Source organism: Athene noctua, chromosome 8 (assembly GCF_965140245.1).
Source record: "Athene noctua chromosome 8, bAthNoc1.hap1.1, whole genome shotgun sequence".
NCBI lineage: Eukaryota > Metazoa > Chordata > Aves > Strigiformes > Strigidae > Athene > Athene noctua.
This window is the reverse complement of record NC_134044.1, coordinates 27,437,944-27,465,385: the sequence shown is the minus strand read 5'-3', so window position 1 is coordinate 27,465,385 and position 27,442 is coordinate 27,437,944. Positions and strand designations below refer to the sequence as shown.

The window sequence follows — 27,442 nt, the reverse complement described above, 5'->3', positions numbered from 1 at the left end:
TGCCTAGAGTTGGTGCCAGGAGACCTGTGTATCTTTTCCAATTGAATTTATAGAGTTCAAAATATAAAGGCTTTGCAATGCTATATTTTACTTGCCTTTTAATGGCTGGAAGGAGAGAAGTGCTGTTACTCCTGCTGCCAAGATTCTTCAGCTCCAAAAGTGCAGCAGCTACTTTTAGATCAGAGAGTCCTCAGATTCAACCCCCACAAAGTTTCTTCTCTATATATTATGTCTGTTTTGGAGCGTTGTAATGCTGTTAACTCTGTAATGAATATTAATATAGCCTTTGGGGAGATTTGTTCTGTCTCTACTATACCTCACGTATTATGAAGCACTTTCAAATCTGCAATAACAGTTTATCATATCAGAGACAAGTAATTCATTGTACCCCAGCACAATGGATGCACACACAAACCCATACACTCAAACACCACCTTAATTATCTCTCCTGCCTTCTTCCCACGAAATATATTCTTTCGCAAGACATGAACTATGGCTGGCTTCTGTTGCTGTAGTTTTTAAAAAAAACACACACAGAAAAGCAGCACTGCTAGTCTCCCACACCTCTAACATTTCTAAAGAATCAATTACTTTACCCATAGCTTCCCAGACTGACTCAAAACCACAATCAGTTTAATGTCCAAAACCAGACCTACAAAGGAAAAAAAAAAAAAGAATACAGCAAAGGATCGACAGTGAATACTTTTGACACTAAGGCCAGAGGAGCTAAACTAATCTTCAGAGGCAGTAAAAAGTTTTAAAAGGAATAAGAAAAATATTTGACAAGACACAGGTGTAAAAACTGCACAGAAATACAGGGTGTGTGTGTGTGTGTGTGTATGAAACAGAAGAGATTGAGGCACTAAAATGCTGCCCCAAGGAGCCTAACTGGAGGCAATGCCCTTCAAAGGAAAATGGGTTCTTTAAGTCATGTTTTACACAGAAAAACTAAATGTTTGTGCATTGAAATCCAGCTAAACGGTGGCGGTTCCTGTCCCACATCCCCTCTCTTCCCTTCCCACTGGCTCCGGGGTTAGCTCACACCTATAGGTATCAGCTGGAAAAAAACCAGTTACTGCCAACTGAGCTTCCAGAAGCAGCTCCTGACAGTCAGTGAAGTGTCAGGACAAGAGGAAGGCAAGGTTGGGGCAGCAGCGAGGGGAAACAGCTTCTTTTTGATCAGCTTGATACCCCAAACCCACATCCTGGTTCCTTCTGCTAGGCAACTGAACTGTTTAGCAGATGAGCTGCGATACATGCACCTCGGCGAGAAAAACACCTTTGTAGTTTCAGTCACCCCGCTGGAATAAATGAATGTATTTTTTACTCTCGAGCAAAGCAGCTGTGAGCACAAGCACAGCTGGGTGCTGTGCCCAGGAGATGCTGCAGCCAGTGGAGCCCCAGCAATGTGCTGCCTTCCACTGCCTGTGCTCACCTGGGGCCAGAGCTCTACCAGCACCGCCTGGTAGCTTTGAACTATACCTGGTTGGCTTCAGCCAGTTTCACTGGATAGAACAGACAGCTGGTTAGAAAAAAAGTACTCTCATCTCGGTGGAGCAGCTCTGAGGGGTTTTATTTTGCTTGCTTGTTTGTTTGCTATGATATAGCAGGTTATAAACAAGCAAAGCTAACCCCACAAAAACACACATCTTTTGGTTTCCAGGGGCATCGCCAACCTCACTGCATAGAACAACCTCATTTCAACTCGGGCAGCTGACAAGGTGCTGAGTTTTTATTAGGGCAGTACCCAGGGGGGACTCTGGAATTAGGAATACCACACCCCCCCCCCCCTTTTGTTTTTTTTCTTTTTAGCACAGTGAAGCTATGGAGGAAGCAAAGTCCACGGAGAGTTAATCTAACAGCCAGACAGAAAACTTTTAACTGCAGTGTTCGGAGTGTCCAGAACAAGAAGAAAACAAGTAGGGTAGGCAGAAAGCAGCTATGCCAGTTAAAAGGGTAGATCCAGGGTGAAACAGGACACCCGACGCTAGAGCATTTTTAAAACCTCTATGTTGATGCAAAGTAATTTAGTGGAAACAAATTAAATGTCAATCTACCAGAACCTCTGCATATAGATGAGCCTTAAGAAAATACAGTCTTGTGGAAGAGCTATTTTTGATGAGCATGGAAAGAAACCTACTCTGTGACTCTAAATCCAAAGGAGGAAGCTTTACATGTGGCACATTTCCTGATACCTGGTCTAACTTTAGACGGTATTACTCACTGCAGATTAGTGCTTTTTACACTGCGTCCGGTAACTGAGATGTTCTACTGTAATTGCTTTTTCTTCTTTTCAAAGCAGGCACAACATAATCCACTAAAAGAGCCACGAAAATACATGTATTTACCATATTAAAGGTTTTCTAAAGATTTCAAATGTTTTAAAATGGAAGTTCAGGAATATTAAGACATTTTTCTTTCTAGTAGTAGAAGAGCATTCCTGCTGCAGGTGTTTCTCCAAGGCAGAGGCCACCAGGAGCACCTGAAAAGCAAGGGACTCTCAGATCTCTCTTCATGATGCTGGCACTGCTCTCCCATGGCTGATTGCTACCACACCTGCATCTCTAAAAGGCAAACGGCCTAGTGTGGATTTTTTGATCAGCTGGAAATAAGTAACTCCTGACCTGTTTTCTCAGGTTTTCTTTAAAAAAAATCTCCCAATCCACAGGACTGATCAGAACCTGTTAAATATTTTAAGAGCAACCGTCAAAATAACATTTTCATGAAGTTTTCATTCACAGAGTTTGATTCCATGTACTAGTAACTTGTTGACAGGGCCAAGAACTTCTAAGTCAAAGCAAATTTCCCACTGTGCCTCTTGAAAATTTTTGCTGCCCTCCAGGCTTCAGTGGAATAGCAGTTTACATTTTGGGCTTTCCTGTATTTCATTCTTGCCACAATGGCATCTGAATTCAGCATGACATCCAAACGACCTATTGCCAATTTTTGCTGTGTTAAGTCTTATGCAAACATTTTACATCTACCAGCACAGTGAGGATTTTTATTTCTGCATTTAAAGTCTAGGACTTCACTTGTGAGCATGTGTGTGTGCATAAATACGTGTATCTAACATATATTCCTCATCTCGCTGACTAGCAGACTAAATCAAAAGACGTATGACCTAAGAAAGCTGACTGATAAATAAGATTTCTTCTAATGCTTAGATACTTAATCACCATCTTTAGCTCGGATGTTCCCTCTCTCCAGACACTGCATCTCTAACTGAACAGCAGGGGAAGAATTACTGTAGGCACATAGGCTTTGTCACAGAAAAAATAAAAAAAAAGGTTGCATTTACTTGAGCCATCTGCAGTAGAATAACCATGGCCTTTCTCATAAGGCAGAGCTAGGATCATTTCTTGAAAAACATTTATTTATATATATAAAATCCTGCCTTGGAATAAATATATATTTAAGTTCATGTATATTTAAGAGTACAAACAGGATTTTAATGCATCACAAAAAGACAATTTCCTTCCTTGCAAGGCAGTCCAAGGGCAGGGTTACTTGTGACCATTGGTTGAATGTCATCACATATTCAAGACACTGCATGGAGTTGAATTTCCTAGAATATGGTGATACATTTTCTCCCAATTACAAACAGACGATGAGGGCTGTACACTTCAGTGCAAAGTTTTTTATGTAGGAGAAAGCAAAAAGCAGATGGAGTATAACATCACATTAACTCAGACAAGCAAGAGCAGCTAGCAATAGACCGCATCCGAGACATCCTGCTACAGACATCTTACTTAGCTAGAGAAAATCCTGAACTGGAAAAATATTCAAATGAAAAAGCATGCATGAAAAAATTAGCACATTTATAGGTGTTTGAAAGTCACTGCTGTACTGGGAGGCCAGAGTAACTTCACAGCTGGGGAATTCATAGCAGTGACCACTTCTGCAAAGATTTATCAACTCCCTGCCACCTCTGCCCACTGACTGGAGATTGTACACGTACCAAAGTCTTTTTAGAACATCTTGAACTTCATCGTTTGACCTTTATTTTGAAATGTCTTTTTCCTACTCAGTCATCCAAAAGATTTAAAGATTTTTGCAAACAAATAGGTGTTTGTCACAAGACAAATGGGATCATTTTAAGTGATTATCCTACACTTATCAGTTCCTTTTTCTGTGTTGTAGCTATGCATAATATTTTGACGTCTATTGGAATAGCAAGATTATTATTTTTTCTCGTTTATTGAGCTGCTGAGCACTGAAAAAAACTGCTTATATCCAGTCAAGATACTGTCAAATTACAGATGAGTTCGGTTTCAATTTCCGGTTTCGCTTCTATGAAAAAAATAAGATTAATTCAAACTATTCCAATTTCTTTTCCCAGATAGACTTGCTCCACTAGCAAGCATCCTTCAGTTTGCATCACAGCTGTAATGGTCATTCCCAAAAAGTGTATTTCCATGTCTCTCAATCTTAGTATAAGATGTTTTCATGCAACACAGCTGCTCAGTTGATAAATCAAAGAGTCTCATCTTCAGCACAGAAGTCTTCTAACAAGTACACTGCTGCACGATTTCTACAAAGTAGTTCAGAATTAATTTTTTTTTAAAAAGTATGGTTTTGGCACAGTAAACAAGAATCAAATTCAGACTGAAAAGCTGTAGATATTAGAGATTAACAGCCTTTATAATATGGCAAAAGTTTCTCTTCTACCTTCCCTCAATATGTAAGAAATTGAAAGTCACTTTTTCAAACTTAACTTTTGAAAAAGAGAACCTGCACTGAACTCAGGATGACACCACTGTGATCAGTATTTACCACGGGACAGTCATTACCTCAAAACCAAAATAAAGCCTTACAGGATTGAGGATCTTTCTCTAAAGAAAAATCATATATTAAAATGGGATTAATTTAAGGTTGGGCTAATAAATCCAGCATTAAATACAAAAAATTGTTTTAAAGGATCATGTTTACAAGAAATACTCAAGGTATTTTGAAAGCAAACTGTGGTTTCCACAGTGGAACAAGTTTTTGTATACCACCATTCCATTTCAAAGGCAGATACAATACACACAGCAAACGCTCAACCTCTGACATAGAGGTACCAAAAAAAGAAGTTTCCTATTTTTCACTTGGAACAATTTAAAACAACAAATCTTCAAGATCCTCTTGACTAAGAGAGCGCTAAACACCAGTAATGTTCACAGATTCTCCTTCATCTTTTAGACTGTCTCTCTTAGCTTCTCTATTCCTGACATTTGGCTCTTACAAATTTTGTTGATGAGCAGCCGTAGCCTTCAAATAGCAAATTTTCAATGAGACCTCTTGCTCCTTTTCAGTTGGTGAAAAAAATCATGTTTCCTTCAAGTATTCTTACTGTTTTGCTAAAGAAATCTCCACCTTTTCTTTAAGTTGGAAAGCTTTGTTAATTGGGTTCTCTCTCATATTTTACACGTGGCTCAAGGCCTCTGTTTTCCTACATTAGCACACACTAGTTCAACAGTCTTTGAACCAGTTCCCACAGAGCACGACCGCTGTCCACCCAAGGCACTCCCCTCACATTATGAATAGTTGTCATTCCAGTCATCTTCTGTCAGCCAAACAAGGACTGAAAACACCATCTGGGAGAATCACGAGAGGATAGACTATTAGTCTTGTACATCCTAACAAAAAGTAGAAATGAATTTGATACAGCTCACAACGCTGTAATTCTTATATTCTTTTTGATCTTCCTCATCTCTTTCCTTACATACTTGCACACGCTAAATCTTTTCTTTTTTGGTCTCAAAGTTCTGCTTCTGTTTCATCTAGATAAATGCCTTGCAACTAAAGAAGTCTGGAGAACTTTTATCTGCAGAGGGAAAGGCAGCAGTCACATCAGGATTACAACCAGGGAGTGATGAATTATTCAGCCAACATAAATCTACAATTTTTACTGTATGGGCAAATTTTTAAAATGTATGAATTTCACTTTTAGGGCAGTTTTAAGCAACCTTTATGAAGCGGGAGCAAAAAGTTACTTCAACAAACTCTCCCACCTCCTCCTTTGCTAAATTCAGTCTGCACTGACATGGCAAGGATTACAGGCTAACCACTTCCTACAGTCAAATCACAAGCAAATTGTCTACCTACATGCAATGAAAGAAAAACATCACTGATCTTAAGCATATACACATGTAAGAACAGGTTTCATTTTAAAGGCAGCTCCTCTTAGCTGTTAATAAACCTCTATTAAATATACTTACAGGTATGAAACATTTATGGTTACTATCTGCTTTCAACTTAAAAAGAACAGCAACATTTTGGAGCCTGACCTCCAACTAGTTACTTATGCAGTATGACCAAACAGGCAGAATGTTTCTCTCCACGCTTGATTCATTAAATGAGTATGTATGCAAATTTCCTGTCCAGAAAAAGAGGAATTACTGACTCTGATGAAATCCAGATATAGTGCTGGCTAGTGCCTTGCAAGCTTCCCTATTAGCGTTCCAAAACAATCTAAATCCAGATTGTCAAATTTAGATTGGAACACACTTTTCAAGACAGGATATGAGGATATAAAGCCTGTACTTAAAAAGCTGTATATATAATAACAAAACCCAATATCCATAGCATGAGTAATTAGTACTAAATTCTCTCATACAGTAGAATCTGCGACAGCACTTTCATCTTCTCTTACTTGCTAGAAATCCCAATTCCATCCTAGCGAACAAGGATCTGGTTTCATGCACAACTACCAAGTACAAACTCCCACAACAGCTAACAAATATTTCACGTAAGCAGTTAGACATTTCAACATTGTTACTTGGAAAAATGAAGAGGAATTAAGTAGGTCTGGTGAAGACAGCAGAAGATACATTTATACTGAAGATCATCTACACTACTGTGCTGAAGTACTAATTTTAAATAGCTTCTTTACATATTGCTAGCATTTGGCTGTTGTAAGATGGAGACCCACACAGGCTAACTTTACACATCTTTATTCAGTCTCAGAGTGCTGCAGCAGCTACACAAGTGATGCTACTCAAGCAAGTTCAAACAAGCTGGCACATGCCACATTCACAGCAGTGACCATTAGTCTCCAAACTATCATGACCTGATACAACTGTGCATTCTATTGCATTATTTCTCCTCTTCTTAAGAAATGTTTAAAATGTTAAATCCATTATAGCGTCAGGCTTCTGTACAAGACGCTCTTTTTCTGATTAAGAACTCACATGGCAAAGCACGAGTTGGCTCTCTTCAAATCTGATGTACGTTATTAAAGTGCACCGCAATTAGAAGAGGCATACTGATAGCCAAGACTTTGCAATTGTACTCTTTTATCACCTCTCAGTCCAGCATGGGAATACCCAATCTTATGAAATGCAGAGAAATACATTAAAAGCCTGTGCATCTTGCTCATGGAGTAGCCATCTTTCCTTTTTCATTTTTGTCTCAAACAACAAACAGCTCTTCTATCAAGAGCTTTGGAAACAACACAACTGGAAACAAAAGAGACTGATGAATACCTAAGAAAACTGAGAGGCTTCTCTTTGCAGCTGCCCATGCCCACAGACATTTGCGTGTTGTCACTGCTTCTGTCCGGGCTGGCTTTCATGAGAAGGTCCTGAAGGAAAAACCATCCAGCTACAGGAGCAGTCGTGTCCATGATTATCACACACAGAGCGCACAACAAAGCCCACTTCCACAAGTCAATTCAGTATATGGGTCCCTCTTGATCCTTGTTTCAACCTTTGTTTTCAGGCTGAAACAGATTAAGAATATCTTTACCAGAATGAATCAAGAAACAAATGAATTTATCTTCATTTTGTATATAAAGGAAGGGAAAAGACTTGACTCGCTTCACTTTCATTTTTCAAACTTCCCCTCAAATCTCATTTTGGACTGATGAAATCTTTAGTTTCTGTTCTTTGATAAATTAAGAAGTCAAGATCTTTTTATGCTGTGAATAGTGTCCCACAACACTATAAATTCTGCTACTGAAAGAGGAAGACCAGGATAAGAAAGTATTACCAGGTACCTGACAGGTATGCACCAGGCAGCCCATCCTTCCTTTGGTCCCTTTGAAATTCAGCTGTAATTTGAAATAGCTCTGCTCTTTTCAAGTTCATGCAAATAAGCGATCATTAACCATTAACACATTTACTAATTCCAAGCGGTTCAAATGGTCTCAAATATTGAAAATTATCCCATTTGAAATAGTAAGGGTGCACAACAGGGGTAGGTCAAGGCAATGTCGGCCTCGTATCTCCCACTGCAGTGCAGGGAACACTGATAAATCCTAAAGCTCCCCGGATCCTTCTCTAATTTATCAACCTAAAGTACCACAGCTGGAGAGTTAGAGCACTTGCAGAGCTGCCAGTGTCACACCACCGCAAAAGCTCCTTCCCGGCGCCTGTGCACCCGCATATTCCCGCGTGAATCCCTGGCCAGAGCTTTCCAGCTCCAGACACAAAGAGGTGCTTGCACAACCTCCTAAAGTATGTCAGTGGGAGCTGTGGTCCTTGGGACACAGGCATCTGCAGAGATACATTAGTAAAAACCAGCTTGCCTGGAGTGTTTTGACTCATTTTCTTCCTATGAAGACAGTTTCATGACAGGCTCTTGAACTTTGACATCTGAATAAGTTCTAGTGTATTACAGCTTAATGACTGAAGTAGAGAAGGTACTGGTGATGCATTCTGAAACCATTTATTGGGGAATCTTGATTCTCTGCCAGCTCAGGGCTCTGGGCATTAGCTCATTCCTACCACTAATTACTTCTCCCTACAAAATATTTACATATTTGCTCCTTTTGAGCACTTTTTTTTTTTTTTTTTCAGTATCTCACTAATTCTTGCTGCACAAAAATAATGCCTGTGGGTTCTTTCCAGTGGTGTGGAGTTATTTAAGCTATAAGCTTTAGGCAATAGTAAGATCCCTGTTCAGCTGGGGTATACACATATTTTCTGCATTTGGTTCATTTGTTTTCCTCTCCTTGTACGGCCATACAGAAGTATGGTAAAACACATACACCCCGCTCCCATTTTAATTCATTTAATTTCCTTTTATTGTTCCCAGCTTACTCACCTTGAAACACTGCTCACTGCTAAGGGCAATCTTCTTGCAATACAGCACTTAATTCAAGAAAGATCAGGTGGTCTTAAATGTTTTAACAACGTAACTTTGAGAGCCAGCTCCAAAACACTTAACTAGATCTTCTAGGGTATTTCCCTATGAAATCCCATGAAAAGAATAAAAAGCCCCCTATGTTCCCTAATTTCACTTTTCTTTCCTTATTTAAATCAAAAAAAAACTCCCTGCACTCACTTCCAGCCTCCACATTGCTGCTGTGTTCACATCCCCAGCCTCTCAGAAGTTGGTCTCCTGGATCAAAAGCTTTCAGAAGCTTTTAGCCTTCCAGGGCCTTTATTTAACTCTCAACACCAGAAGATTAGAGAGAAGAAAGAGTACTGCCTCAGGAACCCATGCTGCAACACCTGCAGCAGTTAAACTGCAAGCAATAGATTGCTCGAAGTGGCTCTCCTTTATGTTGCTCAAGAGAAGACAAATTATGCCAAGTTTTCAGGTCTTGCCATTAGCTGCCTACGTGGAAGGACCCTTGCTGGCAAAGAAAGGGAACACCACCAAGTCCCCCTTCCAGAGAAGCAGGTGAGCACAGATTATGTTCAGTGTCTCCCCCTGTACAGCACTACAGAGAAGGGCTGGAAGCTCTGGGGGCTAATTCAGTTAATTGGTTATGGGCTTGGGTCTCCTGAAAGTGCCAGGCAGACCCCCTCCAGCTCTAGAAATGACTGATGAAGTGCCAGACTCACAGGTCACACGTGTGATGAGTTCATGACATCCACAGCAAGTTTCAGTTATCAAACTCCAGCCACCAAGACTGGAAGTTCACTTAATGAGAGACCAGCCCTGCTCCTCACCCCGTCATGTCCAACAGAGACACACTGGCCATCTTCTCACATTCCTGCCTTGCTATTTAGATCACTTTTTAAACAAACAATTCTGTTTTGCAACAAAATGCTGACAGAATTCATTTACAATGTGACAAACAGTAGCACGGCATTTGCCCCTGGTTCAAATCAGGGTTTCTCACAGGGACACATCAGGAACATTATTTTGGCATGAAAGATGACCGCTAAGACCCACGGTACCAATGTGAAATAAGCGTTGATGCTGCTGGGTCTTAGGTGCCATTAGGTGCCATTACTTTCCTGATAACCACATTAAGAAAAGAAACTGAAGACTGCAAAACCCAGGAGGTAGGTGATGGTGTTATGTGAAATAATGGAAGGCACACAGTTAACGATGGCAGTGTCTGGCGGAGAGAAAAAAGGAGCCGTTGCACCTGGGAGAGAAGGTCACTATAAAGTTCTATTTTCAGTTGTGTTACTGACTTGTATCACATCAGCCAAGGGACATAAGCAGAAATTTAAGCCAGTAAAATGATCTGAAAACACCTGTTCACAGAGGTATAATATGTTTTCATGACACACTTTTGATATACTTTGAATAAGAAGCACAGTGAGGTCAACTTAAAGCTACTGTGACAGACAAAATGATAAGTTTTCAATTTGTATATATATTTTTTAAAAAAATCAATTAAACTGTGTTTGTCACTGAAATCGTATTTAGCTCTCCTATCAATTGGGAGTGCTGGGAAACTCAGTGACAAAACATTCCAGTAAAAATATCTCTCTTCACTATAAGAGGCTTGAGGTTACAGCCTTTCATATTAGTCATCAACATGATTTTCATCTTTCTTTACAGTCAGGTTTTTCCTTAATAAGAGGCGCACAACCCTCATGCCAAAAAAGCTTTTAAAACCTACATTTGAAACATCTTAATTCCAATATTCAGCTGGATACACTTTCTTTTGGCTCTTCTGCCATGGCATCATAATGTTGTTTATAGTTTATTAGAAGCAACCATCTCAATTGCCAGTCTTGAAAGTTTACATGAACACTTTAGAATATACAAACTCCAACTCGTGATACTCAAAGGCGTGGAGTACAAAACCCAACACATCCCAAGAGATACTCTAATGTACTCAGTATTTTTCTAGTCCTCACACACAGACCTGCAACACAAACCAGTTGGAGCTACTGTCTTGTGCTGCTATACGACACTACCAGGCAGACTAGCACTGTTATTTACAAGGAGGTAGCTAAGTTAGATAAAAGTTGCTTTTATAGAAAACCACATTATTTAAAAATAAAACTACTAACAAAATTTATATCTCAAAACCAGAGAATATAATCTATCACCTCAGTAAGATATCTAATTACAATAACAGATTAGAACCAGCACATATTTTCCTCTGAAGGCTGAAGAGAAACAGTTACTGAACTGGTAATATCAAGGTACCACCTCCTACCAGGGCCGCTAGGACAGAGCTTTTGAGCAGATTTAGATGAGGACACCAACACTCTAGTAGAGAATACCTTAAAGGATTAGCAGGTTCTCCTAAGCAGGAAAAAATGTGGGCTTTTTGAAATTACTATCTTATCATCATTCTCTTCGAAGAGGTGGTGGGTTAGCTTGATCAAGTAGAATTACCTCCAATTCCTGTCTGTCCTGCTCACATTCAAGTTATAACAGGAGTCTGAGGAGATGGTACCTGATCTCATCACGAACAACCTGGCCACCAAGTGCAGGTCTTAGGAAGAGATGCTTGATAAGAGGAACGCCATCACAGAACCAACCTTTAAAAGCCCCAGAAATGTGTCTCAAATCAATTCACCCTCCAGGAGCTTAAAATGTTGCATACAATTAATTCTAGATGCAAATCATTCGAAAACTTCTAACAAATGTAGATATTATATTTGGCATCTTAATTAGTTTTTTGTTCTGCTTTTATTTAGTTACGATACCCTTACGATATCCACACAAAAACAGGGCAGAAAGAAAATCTCAAAGAAAAAAATTGATGGTAAATACTATTCTCCTTTTCAGAAACAACACAAAATAAAAATAATGTGAATCAGTGTATCAGGATACATAACTGCTAAAATAAATACTAAAGCAAAAAAAGAATTCAGGTTGATGATTTAAATGTTTGTTAATTCAAACCATCACCGAAAGTGCTTATTTAAAGCACTGATTGAAATCATTCCATCCCGGAGGCAGCAGATTGCTCCTGCCCTCAAAGTTAAAAATAATACCACCATTAACCTCAGCAACAATTTTCTAATTGCCAAAGATTACAAATCTTTTATGCAACATTCATCCACAGAGAATTCAATCACTCTACTTTGCCTTCCAAAACCACTACTGTAACAGCAGTTAGGCAAGTCCCTTCTTAAAAGAAGTCAAACTTACGTGATGTATTTTATATGAAAGTATAAAACATTTTGCAAAATGAAATAAAGTCTGTCGTGCCAATCTCTTTGTAAATTAATGTAGCACCTCACATGACTATGCACGAAACATAAGAAGAGAGGGTGCTTGGAGCTCTCCTTTGACATGCCAATTGGCACTACGAAACAGGCAGCTGGTCCTACATTTTGTTCTCTAAGTCCTGAGCAATAAGATCTGTCGATCTGTGCCAGCAAACCAGTGACCATCAGTAGAAACAAAGAGGGCAAAGTTTAGTTTTCAGAGCATCCAGAGTTACAAAACTGTTAGTGCTCTTTCAAGAGCCATAAAAAAACAGTGCCAAAATGCACACTCATGCTCTCTGTTTCTCTCAAACATGCACAGAGAGAGATAAAACAGTATTCATCCTAAACCCCAGAAATAACCCTGACACATACATCTCCCAGGTTCTGGATCTCAGGCAGTGTATAAACAACGTTACACTGAGAGTAGTTTTCCTATGGCTGACTGGTGATCTTGCTAGGACAGTTTATTAAATATGGTCAGGCTTGGAGCAATCTAAAATTAAGTCAAGCCATGATGCAAAAAACCACACACCGTTCTCCATTTTCTCTGCTACTCACATTCTTGTCTTCAAGTCCCAGGCTCCACTTCTCATCTCCCTCACCCCCTTCCTGTGCTGGAGTCCCTGTGCCTTGTTATTCCAGTAAGAACACTGGATGCTTTCAATTCCATGGTCAGAAAAGGTAGCAACAGTTCATTTTTTTCAAGTAGTTGGTAAAAAATTACTTTATTTGTCATGGCTCAGAGTTAACTACATCTCCAAGCATTTAGTGTAAGACAACTCACCTTCAACTCTCTCCAGTGGAACCCCAGCAGCATCCTGCCCCCAGACAAGCAGGCTTAATCCCCACAGCAGCTGTGATCAGCTGTGCTGAGCACCACCATCCCAGTATCAGCTGGTCGTTATCACAGGCCTTTTCACAACAAAATCTCATTTAATCTCAATTACAGGAGAACACAAGTTATAACACAACCATCTATCTACACGTACTGTAATCCTACATGACTTCAGTCACTTTGGCATCTCCCAGTTAACACCACTTGGGGAAATGCAATTGTCTCCTCCTCAGTGTTGCTGCTTCCCTCCTCCTTGTCAACTAAAGACTGGTTTTATCTATTCTCTTATTATTCTCCTACTTCTCCCTGCATGATTTCCCTTTTCTTCCATACCAATAAAGGGCCAAACTTAGAAAGATCAGGAGTAAATATCCAATGAATACGCTAGTTTTGTGCAGTGGGGTCATCCAGACTCTCATCCAACTTCCCTGCTTCTCAGCAGAAAGAAATCCGCTGTAACCACATCACATATATATCAGATTAAAAAAACCCCATCAAACATTAAAAGCACCTTCTACATCCTACGGTGTCCTATACATCTTTAAAAAGACCCAAGTGATAAATAAAATTTTTAAAAGCTTAGAAAAATTAGGAAAAACAACCATTCACACTCAAATGCAGAGAAGCAGATGAAAGTTCAGGGATATAAACACTGAGAAAACTACGGAGACAAGCATATTTCATCCTCCCCTTCCCCCTACTCCCACACTAAGTTTCCATCCCTGAAGCACACAGCCTTAGATAGACATTTTATTTAATGGTGATCACAATCTCATATTTCAATACCTCAGCTTCAGTGTGTGTTTAGAGGAAACAAACATTTCGGGGAAAATTTAGGCAATTCTGTGGTGCAGTCCATGTGTAGACTACCTGCAAATAAATCATGTTCCCATTTAAAATGCAAGTTTGAGGAAGAGTAAGCGAGCTGTGGCACACCAGAGAACTGTATTATGGGCCACGCACTTTAACTTATCAGAAGACATGTTTCATGCCCTCCAGCAGTTTTCTATCTGGTGGAGAATAAAAAAGTAAAGAGATTTCTTACATTAAAAAGCATATTGATCGAAAGCAGTACTGTATGACAGTTTCAGCTATTATAAGAGAACTTAATAAAATCAAGTGTTTATCCCTGAAGGGGATTTTGGAAAAAAAAAAAAAAAGTCTTTTCAACATTTACGACAATGAGAAAATTTGCAATGGATAACATTTTAGCACTGAAAGTAAATGCAAATAAATGTTCATTTCTCCAGGGGAGCTTTGAGGTTTGCCGACATGACGTGCTAAGGATAATTGCATTGTGGTTTAGCAGTTAAAACACGTACTTTGATTGTCTGGCTGGAGATGTCAGCTGCTCACACAGCTGTGAATCAGACAAGGTCGGAGATGATGAGAGCCAGCAATGTTTCAGCATCATAACCAATTTGTATCAGCAGCAGTAGGATTGGTACTCCGTGCTGCCACGCAGCTCTCAGAAGTTCGTTACCCAACCGAACGCACGATGCTTCTTCCTCTCCCCTTGTCCACTTTGCTTTATCACACGGCAGCTCGGACACGGCTCTCCCCAGATTCCAAGCCCCCGTCCTGGCTCAGTGCCGTATGTAACCACCTGACAGCTACTTTTCTGGAATGATTTTTCTACTAGAGTAGAAAGGTAGGTAGAGTTTTCCATTCAGATTATTTTATGGCCTGTAAATTAGTCTAGACCTGAAAGCCTAGTTTTAACAAGTACTTTCTGTTCATTTCTTGAATGTGATCAAGATAGTTCAATTATACCAGATCGGGAACAGCTTTGCCATCTAAATGTCAGGCCTTATGGCATATATGGGCAGTTATTTAAACTACAATTTACACATTCTCACCAGTCTCCTCTATTTACCCTGACTCAAGCGTTTATTAGTATTGTGGCATTTGCAAATCTTTGTTCTTGAAAACTGCAACAAAATTTACATTTTTTTAAAGCCATGCTGCTTTCAAATTAAATCTCTACATTTGGCAGTAAGTTTTAAACTGATTTAATAAAAACACTAGCTGAAGTGTTTAATGCTAGCTAAACAGTGGAAGTAAAAGCACACAAACAATCCAAAAGAAAAAATTCTCCCAAATTGTTGCAGCTACTGATTCTGCACACAAGTTACAACAGCGGGGAGATCACGAGCTGTCTGTATGTACATCTTTGTAAGGATGGAAACTGCCTTTTGGACTTATCTGTCGTCTTTGTTGCCTTATTACCTTCAGGATGAACTGAAATGATACAGGGCTAATAAAGACAAGGGGTCATTAAATCTTCATGACCTTCTTTTACATGGAATATCTCTTGGGCTGGCCATGAGCCAGAGAAACTGGTCTGGCCAGCTGCACTGGTATCCAGTAACAGTCACCGAACATTGATGGTAAGGTGAAGCTGACCCCAGTGCTGCTGTACAGCTCCTCCTGGGTCTGCTTGGGTCCGAGCACAGGCAAGGGGCAAAGACCCAAGGGCCAGCACGGGCACACAGAGCACAGCTTGTTGAGGTAGAGCATCCCCTGAATGGATGAAGGCGTAAGGTTCTTGGGCTGCTCAGCTACAAAAGCACTGTCACAAAATTGCCTGGATGGCAGGGAACACGGGCGTGTGGGTGAGGAGGCTTGTGGTGCAGGGGGCACAGAACAGGGAGGATGGCAGGGGAGTCCAAAGGGTGGGTGAGTTTGCTTAAACTTTAAGGTTTTAACAAATGTTACAGCGAAGAAGTGGAGCTAGAGGCATATGACACTTTGTGCATAATTATAGCAGCTGCTGCCCTTAAATTAGGTTTGGGAACTCTCCTTTTAAGGTCAAAGATTCAAACCAAAGGGCACCACAGGAGGAGTATATAAGCATTTTGTTCCTTCTTCCAGATCTATCAGTAGCTGTGCTATGCTTAAAGTGAAGAGCAAGCCCTGAACCTCGAGACCCAAGAAACCTCAGTGCCAGATACCCTTGGATTGCCTTTCTGGGTCAGAAAACCTGACCGATCCCACACGTCATGACCACGTCCAAGAGATCAGCATGTTCAAAGGCTCCTGGGGATGGGGAAAGGTGCAGCACTGCCCGTAGTTTCACATCTGTGAAGGCAACTCCTACGTGCTGAGGAAGCATGCTAGAAGGGCCAGGTGAAGCGGGACAGGGCTGAAGGATCCTGACAGCAAAGGAAAATTTAGAGCTGCCAGATCCAGTAAATGGGAACCCAGCAACTAGTACGGAGCCTTCCTACAGGGCCAAGACCGCTGTAGAGAATTGCAGGCACTGGCAAAGAGTAGACAGCAGTAAAACAAAGCATCCATATGCCAGAAGAGTGTTCAAAAAGTGAAGTTGCCATAAGCCAAAACTCAGTTTTAAGGCACAATTTACATCATAAATATTGGATCTCTAGCAACAGGGAGGAAGGAGAAATACTTCTCTGGTTCACAAGAGCTCCTGGAAGCACGACATTCAAGACAGAGCTAAAGCAATCTGCTATGATTGGAAGATTGCTAAGATATGAAGAATTTTTCTTTCTCTCACACTACTAAACAAAAAAATGTCCAAGTTGCTGACCTGCAGAACAGAATCAATCAAAATCCTACTGCCCCAAAACCTCATTTAGATTTAGTTATTATTGTCCAAGCTAGACACTAGGTTAAGCAGGACTAGCTAACCTTCACCGTTGCCTAGGTTGTGTGGTAAGCGGTATCAGTAGCACGAATCAGCCCATTTTTAAGCAATTTAAGACGTTGCTCATTTCTGAGCCTTGATCCCTCTTTAGAGATTGCTTACGTACGTAAGGATGTGGCCCCAGCAGTGCTACCGCAGGGTTTCAAGTTCAAAAGCGTCAGGCACTCTAACAGCTGTGGTCTGAACATTCCTGTTCAGTAGCTGTAAAATATCCTCCCCATCTACAGCAAAGGAGAAGCTGCTGAGCATCGACCACGCAGCAAGAGCACGCACACAAACACTTCCTATGGAGTAGTCCAAATTACTCAAGTTCACGGATAGAAACTGAAATGACTTCCATAATCTGAAAGCATCTAAGAATCAAAATTGATTTAATTAAACCAGTGGCAATCAGTTGGCTGCCTGCGCGCCCAAACATGGAAGCACCGATCCAAGCTAAGCTGGCAGACTACATTTAAAATTAATTGACTTTTTGATTTTTATAAAAATTGAAAAAGACTCAATTCTACACCCAATGATACAGCTGTGAATGGAAGCGATAAGACTACCTACTTCCAATTACATATTTTTACACCATTTTAATCAATTTTAAGTCACAGTTTTGTACAGCAAATGAGAATATAATGTAGACCTAAAAATTAATAAGTGTGGTTTTGTAGGGTGAAAATCATAACCTTGTAAAACTTGCATAAACTAAACAAAATGACAGAAATGTTCCAATGTATCGTTTTGGCTTGTATTTTCAGCCACTGGTGTGGAATTTATAAGCAGATTTGAGACTTGCATATCAACATGACCTCACCTATGTAAATATTTATTCAAACATTTAGGCACTTTGTGGAGGATTCTAGATTAGAAACTGAAGGAAATTACTGTAAAAGGAAAACCATCCCAGTAGTTGCTTTTTAAAAACTGCAAAGCCTCGAAGACTTCACCTTAAAACTAGGCTATAATATCCATAAGAACTCAAAAGCTGTTGTTTGATCTATTCTTACACTTTATAAAATCTCAAGCCATTAATCCTTAATGGCCTTTACACAAAAGTATGATAGAAAAATTTTCATCACTAAGTTTGCTGAAGTAGTTCAGTATCAGAGGAACAGGTTTTGAATTAGAATTAGCAGATACAGATAAATTTAGAAAAAAGCAAAAATTGTTAGCTTCCTCTTCTTTCGACATAGCATAAACACCTTCTGCTATTAGGAACAGAAACTAAACTAAAATAAATCTCAAGATCACCAAAATAAAAATATTAGCTCATTAGTTCATGTTTGGTAGAAAGCAAACATTATCTTCCAACTGTCAACTGATATCTTTAATTAAATGGAATGAATTTCCCCCTACGAATGCCTGAAAAGATGCTCATCATCACAGCACAGCCTACACCCAGGTGAGTTCAGGTCATCAGTTAAAAGTCACGTTAACTGGTACGAACACAAGCGTACAGACACCATGTCCTATTCTGACAGGATAATTTAAAGCTGCTTGCTGATCCCCTCACCCATCTGGTACATTTAGGGTAGTTTACCGGGTTGCCTTCACTGAGGGCACTGAAGTCATGTCATATTCATTAGAGGAGAATCCGCACACGAGCTGTGACCACGGTATGCAGCATTTCAGGAGTTCCCTTCCCGACCTAACCTTGCGGCAACTTGTTTGTTGCGGCAGGCCTGAAGACAACAGCAAGTTCACCCCAATGAATCAGGGAGGAATTAATCACACTTTCAAGTACCTGTATTTTCAATGCACGGCAGGTTCATTTAAACACAGCTGGCACGGTGCCCTCTTCTCCACGCCTTACCTCGGCATTCACGTTTCCATAATCTCAGACAATGCCAGTAAGGACTCTCATCATTATCTTCCAACCTTTCCCTTTTTTTTTTTTTTTTTTTTTTTTGACTTCGTAAGTTAATCAGTAACCAGAGACTTCTGCCAACAGTTTGCACTACTGATTTTCAAGGTCCTGTGGCACACAAAGCATTATGTGATTCCGTCTCTGGTTACAAACATCAGCCATTTATACAGCAAATTCCCTCCTTTCCCATTTAAGCTCCCCAGTCTTTCCCTACACAATAAATAAAATTGAAAAGGTGTATTTCACATACTGCAACACTCTATCAGCAACTCTAAAAACCAATGCTCTCCTCCACACCTACAGGTCCTAAGGAACAAGCCTTGCCATGTTCCCATTCAAGGAGGCAAAGAGAAATAAAAAGAGCAAAACATTTTTTATGAGACAGTTACTGAGCTTTAATTTCCCACCGTTGTTATCCACATCAGTTTATGACTGCAAACAAGCACAGACAGCATATAAGGTACTATCTATTACTATAATTATTTTTAAAGTCTTCACCTCATGGGGTTAGGAAAAAACAATGATATGCAACATAGCCATAACCATAAAACTGCAGATGGTAGCTGAGCTACTTTGTTCTTGTCTAATACTGAGATCTCATTAAACTGAATGCTTAAACCTTAAATATTTGAGAAAAGAACCCTTTAGTAAATGCTAGTTAAAACAGTTAAATCATTCTGATTAAGCATCTATCCGTCCCTTGCTCAGCTTTCAAGCTCATTGTTGGTTATTTTATCATTTTATGTGGTTTGCCACTTCTCAATCTCCTCGCCTAGACAGACCAAAACTTCTAAATAAAGGAAAAAGGAAGGGGGGGGGGGGGGGGGGGGGGGGGGGAAGTACTCGAGCCATCTTTAAGGCTTACAAAGAAGCTGGTAAGAGTCAAACACTTCCTTCTTTTCTATCACCTTGAAGACTCCTTTGGCCAAAGTCATTCAGTGAGACAACTGGCAGAAGCTCTTCAACATTCTTCCTAAGTCTACTTCTATGCCCTGTACCTGTTCCGCATTATTATTATTATTCAATCTTCAAGAAAAAAACTTTTTATAAAAGGAAGACTGCACTACACACCATGTATCAAGTTTTATCTCTGAAATATTAGTGCCTTTAACAAGTAAGTGCGGCAGCACACCAGATTCTTAGCTGTAACACAGAGCATTAATAATTATATTTGCTTATTGCTTTCTCATCAAGCCAGCAACAAAATCTAAGGAAACGGCTGCCAAACTATTCAGGCTAAAACTGTAAGATGGAAGAGGAAATGATGTAACAGAAAAGTAGAATTTATGCAAAACGTTGGCAACATTTAAGCAAAACTCAGAAATCTTCATAAATTAGCACTATCCAGTAATTCATATTACTTGATTCATGCTTCTCTATCCTTCCACTTCAACATGATACGGCAGGAAGCAATTAATGGAGACACACTTCCTTGTATATAGCTGGAAAGAATTAATCTAGCATCTCATTTGTGGTATTGTCAGTTTGGAAAAACAGTTTTTCCCCATATAGAACGGTTTGTTGCACATGTAACTCGAGATTAGCAGTTCTTTGTTCTTTCAATACACATAAAGAAATTTAATGGGAGCCCATACGGAAAATTTAATCTTCACAAAGGCTTTTCTACATACACGGGTGAAGTGTTCCACAGTCATTTATATTTAAAAAAAAAAAAGACATCCATAAAACCAATTCAGAGATCTGAAATTTAATATTATCTACTACAGATTAAATAAGAAAATTAAATTTTGCTATTTCTTCTCTTTTTTTTTCTACTCAAGAGCTGCTAACATTAAAATCTATTTTTCATAATTTAATTTTTTCTGTACTCACAGCACACAGTTCATTCTCTTCTGATCCATTTTCCATAAAATCTAAAACTAGAAAATAGTTATGTCTTCAATGATTAGGCACTACTTCTGTAGGAGTAAAGGCCACTAAGAACATCTGGGGATTTCATTAGAAGGATAAATAAGAGATACTAGATACATATAGTTTTAAAATATTAATGTTAGTAAGGTTTGGAGAGAGATCTGCTAAACCTTTCAAAATGACAGCCTCCTACTTTGCCACTGAATCAATTAGAGCAAGTTCTGAGGAATCAGAATACAGAAGACAAATAAGCTTTCCACAGATCCAGTACTACCATTAACATATCCTCTGGATGTAATGCCAAGATCCACAATAAAACAAACCAACAAACATATATAGGGCACGTGCTTGTCATTTAGCTATTCTCTGTGTTAATTCTGGATTATTTAATATACTGAGTTTGCAATCAAATGTAGGGTAGGATACGTGTATGATTTACATTAATGAAAGAGTTAAGATCGCCCTCTCACAATGCAATAGTCCAAGCGTGTGTATTTTAGTTCTATCTGTAACAGTCTTGGAATACTGTTTAAAAAACACGACACAGATATTCCTGCAAACTTCTTTTGGCTGATCAGACAAGGAAACCTGTCAGTTTAAACAAAGGGGAAGGAGGCAGAAGACAGAGCACAAGCACCTTCCATCCAAAGCCTGAGAAAACAAAAGACCCAGATGTACCAAATACACTGACCAGCACCAGTATTCCTTCAGAAGATCTGTACCAGTTTGTGATACATATAAATATATCTACTTGTATTCCTCGAAGGCCAAGGGATGGTGAACGGTATGCCACTAAGAGTTGGCACAGTCGTGCCCCAATTGAAATCAGACATAAAAACAAAAACAGGGTTCAGTCACAACCAGAATTTTTTATGAAGCCAATAATTTTCGATATCCAAAGCGTTTGCATTATTTTGAAAGGGGCAAAGCACCAGATGCTGAGAGACAGGTGACTGAGTCCCTTTACAACCGTGCAGGCAGTAGAAGAGCAGCTTTTTGATGATCTGCCTAGGGCCTGGATTTTTCAGGCAGCACTTACAGGTTTAGAGGGGCAGCAGCTGCCATCCTTGCGCTCCATGAGTGTCTGGTCACTGCCAGGGCTTTTCTAGAAGGACTCTGACTACTTGGACTGGGAAAGCAGCTGGAGCTCTCCTGCTGCCTTACCCCTCCTCAGCAAGAGCATTTATGTGAAAAACTTCAACGTGTCTCTTCAGCCTCCATCGTCCCAGCCAAACCCCAAAGGTTTGATATCCTCACACGTTTGGTATGCTCATACCCAGCATAATGGTTGCTCAAGCTCATTTGTCACACAAGGACAAATTCTTTGTCCTTTTCCACAGTTATGAAACATGTGCTTTGTGCTACACAAAAAGCTACGTGGCAGCACCACAATCCTGAAGAGGAAGGTATAGTTTCAACATTTGTCACCTGCAATAAACAGAGTGCCCCATCAAGCTGTAATACCAATTACACAGCACGACCTAAAGGAATTCACCCTGCTTCAAAAAAAGTTAAGGGGTTAAACACCAAAAAGTTTCAGAATGACAGTTTTCCTGGCTTTCCACTAGGGAGGGGACAAGCATGACAGCGCAGTTGTAATGACTTAAAAACTAGATGCAATTCACAAACATGATCCTCGTTCTCTGTGACTCGCTGGTCCTGACTTAAGAGTGAATTACTGCGAAGGCACGTTTTACGCACACCAGCTTTGAGAGGACTCCTCTCCATCCCCTGCTGATGAGCCCAGCTCCTGACAGGAGGGGGAGACCAGCCCTGTGCCAAAATCAGATCACACCACACTTCGCTGTAACAAAAGATGACTCCAGGGAGTTTGTGCTCATCATCGCTATGCCACGCACGTAAGAGCCACCTCCAACGGCTTTTACTTCAGTTAAACCTTTACTACTGCAAAGGGCAGAGGGGGTATAAACACATTCATACCGCGTCGATTGTGTAGGGGGTAACGAGAGAGAAAGGGAACGGAGTATCTCTCAACCCCTATTTAGAGACACCCCCCGTTTCAAGAAACAAGGAACCCCCACCCCCCAATGTCTCAAGATAACCGCACAGCCCCGGTGGGCAAGAAAACATCCGTCCCTTGCCCTGAAGCCATCCCCCCTCAACGCCTTCCCCCCCCCCCCCCTTTTTTTTTTTTAATCCAGCTGAGCACTTGCCTCTCCTCCGTGCCCATCAAATATCCCGAAGATAGAGGGGTGAGTCTTGTTCACCAGGTCAGTGATTACTTCGAACCTGTCCTCCATGTGATCCCTCCGGCCTTGGATGGAGTAGACAGCCACGTTGTGGCTCTTGAACTCCCAGGTCTTGGAGAACTCTGCGTCCAGCACGTCTAGCCCCCCGAGCCTGTCATTCTGCATGATTTCGGCCACCTTGCCCTTCACCATCTTCACCGCATCCCTGCTGGACTTAACAATGGTTTTCACCTCATCCGTGTGGAAGAAATAACTCCACAGGGCCAGGCTGATGCACAGCAAGAACAGGGTCTCCGGTCTAAGCAAGAAGTAACGCATGATCCGACCCAGCAGAGACAGCAAAGTCATTGTATCCTCTATCATTTATTATCGAGACCGTGTATCCCCCACACCATGCAACGCGCACCCCGGCGGCGGGGATGGCTCCGAGCCGAGGCAGCGAGTCAGTGCATGCTCCGCCGGGGCGCAGCCGGCGGGCGGGCAGCGCCGAGTTCCGCGCCCCGTCGCTCCCTCCTCCCGGCGGCGGCCTTTTTTTTTTTTTTTTTTTTTTTTGGAGTCGGGGTTGGGGAGGGGGGGGAGAGGGAGGGGGGGGGGCACCGCTCCGCGCCCCGCCGCTGCCAGGCGGCGGCCACCGGCGCGTCCCAGCCCCGCAGCGCCCCGTCCCTCCCCGCGGGGGGGGAGCGGGCCCGGCTCGGTGAGCTCCGCCGGTGCCGCAACCCCACCCCCCCCACCCCCCACCGGCGGCCCCCCTCAGAGCCCGAGCCCGCCGCGGCGCGCCCCTAGGCCGCTGCTCCGCCCGCGGGGCCCCTGGGGAGGCCGGAGCCCTCGCAGCTCGCCCCGCCGCGTCGCGGAGCCAGCGGCCGGCCGCAGCGAGGAGGCGCCTGGCAGGGCCGCCCGCGGGTACCTGTCTCCCGTGTCCCCCACGCCTTGCGCCGGGCCCTCCCCCGGGGCGGAGCGCCGCCGCCTCCCCGCCCGACTACAGGCCCCGGCGGCCTCCGGGGCGGGCGGGCACCGGGACGGGCCCGGCGCGAAGGCTTCTGGGACTCGTAGTGCGGCGGGGGCCGCGGAGCGGGGGCTCAGGCCGCGGCGCTCGGGAGCAGGAACAGCGGCGGAGCCCCATCCCTTACGGACAGCCCCGAGTCCGCCGGGAGCCCCGGGGCACCTGCCGCTCGGCCGCAGCTGACCGTCTTTTGGAAGCCGGGGGGGACCCCGTCAGCCACCCCGTCCTGTGCTGCTGCTGCTCCGAACCCCCCCGCAACACACCGCTGGGATTTATCAAGAAAATAATCTTACAAGACTATCACGTAGTTTCCAGTTACATCCACAGGCTGGCAGGTGAAGGGGAACCGAAGCAGAAATTTTGGAATTATTAAACTCACAGTAGAGCTTGCCGAGACAGCATTTTAACGGAAAAAAAAAACACACAACCCAATACTCAAAACCGTGTTTTCTCTCTTTCTGCCCCCTTTCTGTAAGTTGTCATTTTTCTGCTAACTGATAAGCAATGAAAATTACAAGCTGCGACTGTGTGAGCAGAAGTTTGCTGGAACAGAAACAATTCAGCGTAGCGCCTGAGCTGCAAATGAGCTGGAGCGGTTGTCAGCCAGCTGGCAGAGTGGGGGGCTGCAAACTGACAAAATCCCTCACCCAGCCTCAAAGAGTATGACGTGTAAGGGTCAAACAGGTAAGAGTGGTGCTGAAAATGAATTAGCAAGCCACAACACCAGTCTGAAATTTTGAGTGAAAAATATAATAGTCTTTCAGCAAAGCCTGAGTGTTCAGGTATGCGCCTTCCAAGTCTTCCAGCAGCTCCCGCTTCCTTAAGAATTTTGGTCATATCAAAGTCATACACAAACGTACATGAACTCTGGTTTTGCTAGCTTTTTCAAAGATCGGCTTAAGTAAATTACATAAACCCAAACCTGATTAACCCAAAATTAATGATTTAAGCCTTTTTGTGTTTGATTCTCACATCCAGCTCTGAGAAGCAGGAAAGTTAATGACATACGTTATATATAACGATGATAAGGCTTTAAATCTTAGAGATCCCTAACACTTTATTAGTGTCTCAAAGGACTGTCCAAAGTTGTACATATTAGGCCTGAAGAAACTCTTACCTTTATCGTCGCATCTGTCACTGTCCACTTGAGTTGAGCTGCAGGGCTCTTCACCTGAAAGGCCAAAATAAGTGCCTGTGAGTTTGGTGATATGGTAACAACACGGACTTGAGAGCACCTACAGCTCATGGTGCTGACTGAAGAGCCAACCCAACATGTGCTTCCAGGAAACAGGAGACTAAACGTGACAAACAGAGGCTGAAATAAGTTGCCTCAATGAAATAATATTTTTGCTACTACAAACTTTGTAGCTACATGTAGCCTGAAGCTAGTAGTTCTGTCACACCCCATATTGTCAATAAAACTTTTCTAGCAAAACTTCTCAGTTTTCTTCTATCTGAACTGTGTCTTAACGTGGCTGGAACACTTTATTTGTGCATTGCAACACAGATCCCTCAGCACAGTCAATTTGTCTTTGTATGTGAGCCCTCAGAGAGCTGATTTCTTCCCCCCAGCTTTTTGCTGTATCTGCTGCAGCAACTCCCCTTTGAGTTGTTCATTGTACTGGCTGGAAGCCGTATGTTGCCGCTAAGCAAAGCTGGTTCTGTAATGATTGAGTTTGTTTTCAGTAACAACTGTGTTATGGCTTCTTTCAATTCTATTTAATTTTATGTTTAACAAAAGATAAAATAAATGTAAAAATGTGGAGAATATGGCTCACTACTGCCAACCAATTCATTAATTATTTAATCATCATTTCAATGAAATATAAATGTGTATGTACCATCAGGGAACAGTGACTTGTACGAAAGTTGTGTTTCACTGATGGCAGTTTGATTTCAGACTACAGGACTGCAAAGTGAAATAACGTGGTTTCAAGCCAGAGAGCGCACAAATCGCTCTCCCAGCCACCAGCGTGCACCTCCTCATTGTTATGTCAGTTGCTGAGGACTCGTATCCAAAGTGTCCAACAACTTTCTCCAAAGAAGTAACAGGATCTGCTCTGTGCTAAATGCCCCCAGAAGCAGAAGATGCTCCGTACTACCCTGGAGCAGTCCATTAGCAAAATGTTTATTGTTGCCGATCTCCCACTGCATTATACATATTTTATACTGGAAGAGAGTTAGTTTGAGTGGGTTCCAAAAGGATCTAGGCTGTGAAAATATGATCTGAAATGCTTTGCAGCTGCAGAGTGTCTAAAGCTTTCCCTTCTGAATGGCCGATGAAACAACAGGGTACAGGCAAAGTCTTGTTCTGTTAAACACATGCAACTGTAGTAATTGTGATGGGGCCATCTCAAAGTAATCCATGTAAATATTCACCTCCTGAAATGGAGCTATCCACTAATTACATGCTAATAATCCGGGTGTTAAGTACAAGTTCTTCACGAATGTACCATGAAGTGCAAAAATCAAAGAAACACTGAGACCACCCGGTGGTCTGGTCCAGAGTGAGCCCACAAACCCCCTTACGGGTTTCATTCTGCCCTCCATGGCCGAATCCTGCACTGCTTACTCTAGCAAATCTCCCCGGTGGGGAAACAGAACTTCCAGATCCAAACACATTCTTTTAAACACTGGAAATCAATACCAAAAAAATCATAAATATTTGGCATTAAATGATTTCATTTTGGTTTTGTTGTGGGGGGAACTCTGACTCTTGTTCATTTGTGAAAGGAATGAAAATCCATCACTGAATCAGCTTCACAAATAGTATTTATACACGATGTAATGAGCTGAACAGATGGAAAAAACATTTGTTGCTCAACAGCTCCTCCTACTGCTGACAGGTAACATGAAGCTAGCAAGGCATAATTTGTTTTCATGCATCGGCTACAGAAGCAAATAATCTGCTAATATAAACATGTATTCATCGTCTGTTTAGTGCTGTAATACACAGGAATTGCGTATATTTTGCTTGATATGGAATAAAATTGGAAATTATTTTGGGACCAAGAGAAAAAAGAATAACATACACCTGTCATTCAAAGGCAATTTTCATGGCATCCAGAATTAAAATACAGGACAAGATATTGGAGAAATCACTCACTTTTCTCCTAGTCTGCATAATACCAACACTGTTAGCATTATCATTGCTTGCTTATAATATAAAAACAATGGTTTTGATTGTAAGAAGCCTCATTTTGTAAAGATAATGACAAGAATAACTTAAATAATAAGAACAATTTAAAAATATTAATTATACTCTAGTTGCAAACTGAATTTACTATTATTTTACCCTGGGGATGAACAGTGAAGATACAATACTGAATGGGTCATCAGCTTTACTGGACAACTTCACTAACATGAAGCATTTAGCTTGATGGAAATCTCCTTCTAAAAGTACTACTAAAATCTGCAAAATTTCTATTCTATAATATTCTCTGTGATGATAAAATATGGCATATTATTATTTACTGTATTCTGCTGACTATCTGAAAAGTCTCGGGATTTTCAGATTCAAGCAGTGGTACCAGCATAAACCAGGAGTGAACGGTGATGGACCTTACTGCAGGTTGGTCCTCACGCTGCAGGTCAGAACACTGAAACTTCTATTAAAGTCCTCCCAGAGCCATCTCCCTTTTCTTCTGTTAATACAGGAA

General features: G+C 41.5%; 1 protein-coding gene across 2 annotated transcripts in view; it reads right to left on the bottom strand.

The window, feature by feature from the left end:
• Positions 1-23,313, bottom strand: part of PPM1L (protein phosphatase, Mg2+/Mn2+ dependent 1L) — a 98,952-nt gene extending 75,639 nt beyond the window's left edge. Inside the window, exon 1 of one of the 2 annotated variants that reach the window (XM_074912714.1) lies at positions 22,744-23,313. In XM_074912714.1, coding sequence (XP_074768815.1) covers positions 22,744-23,146 — 403 coding nt within the window. In that variant the 5' untranslated portion in view covers positions 23,147-23,313. The remainder of the gene's footprint in view (positions 1-22,743) is intronic. The other variant, XM_074912715.1, reaches the window with a different exon arrangement.
• Between the last annotated feature and the right edge of the window lie 4,129 nt (positions 23,314-27,442).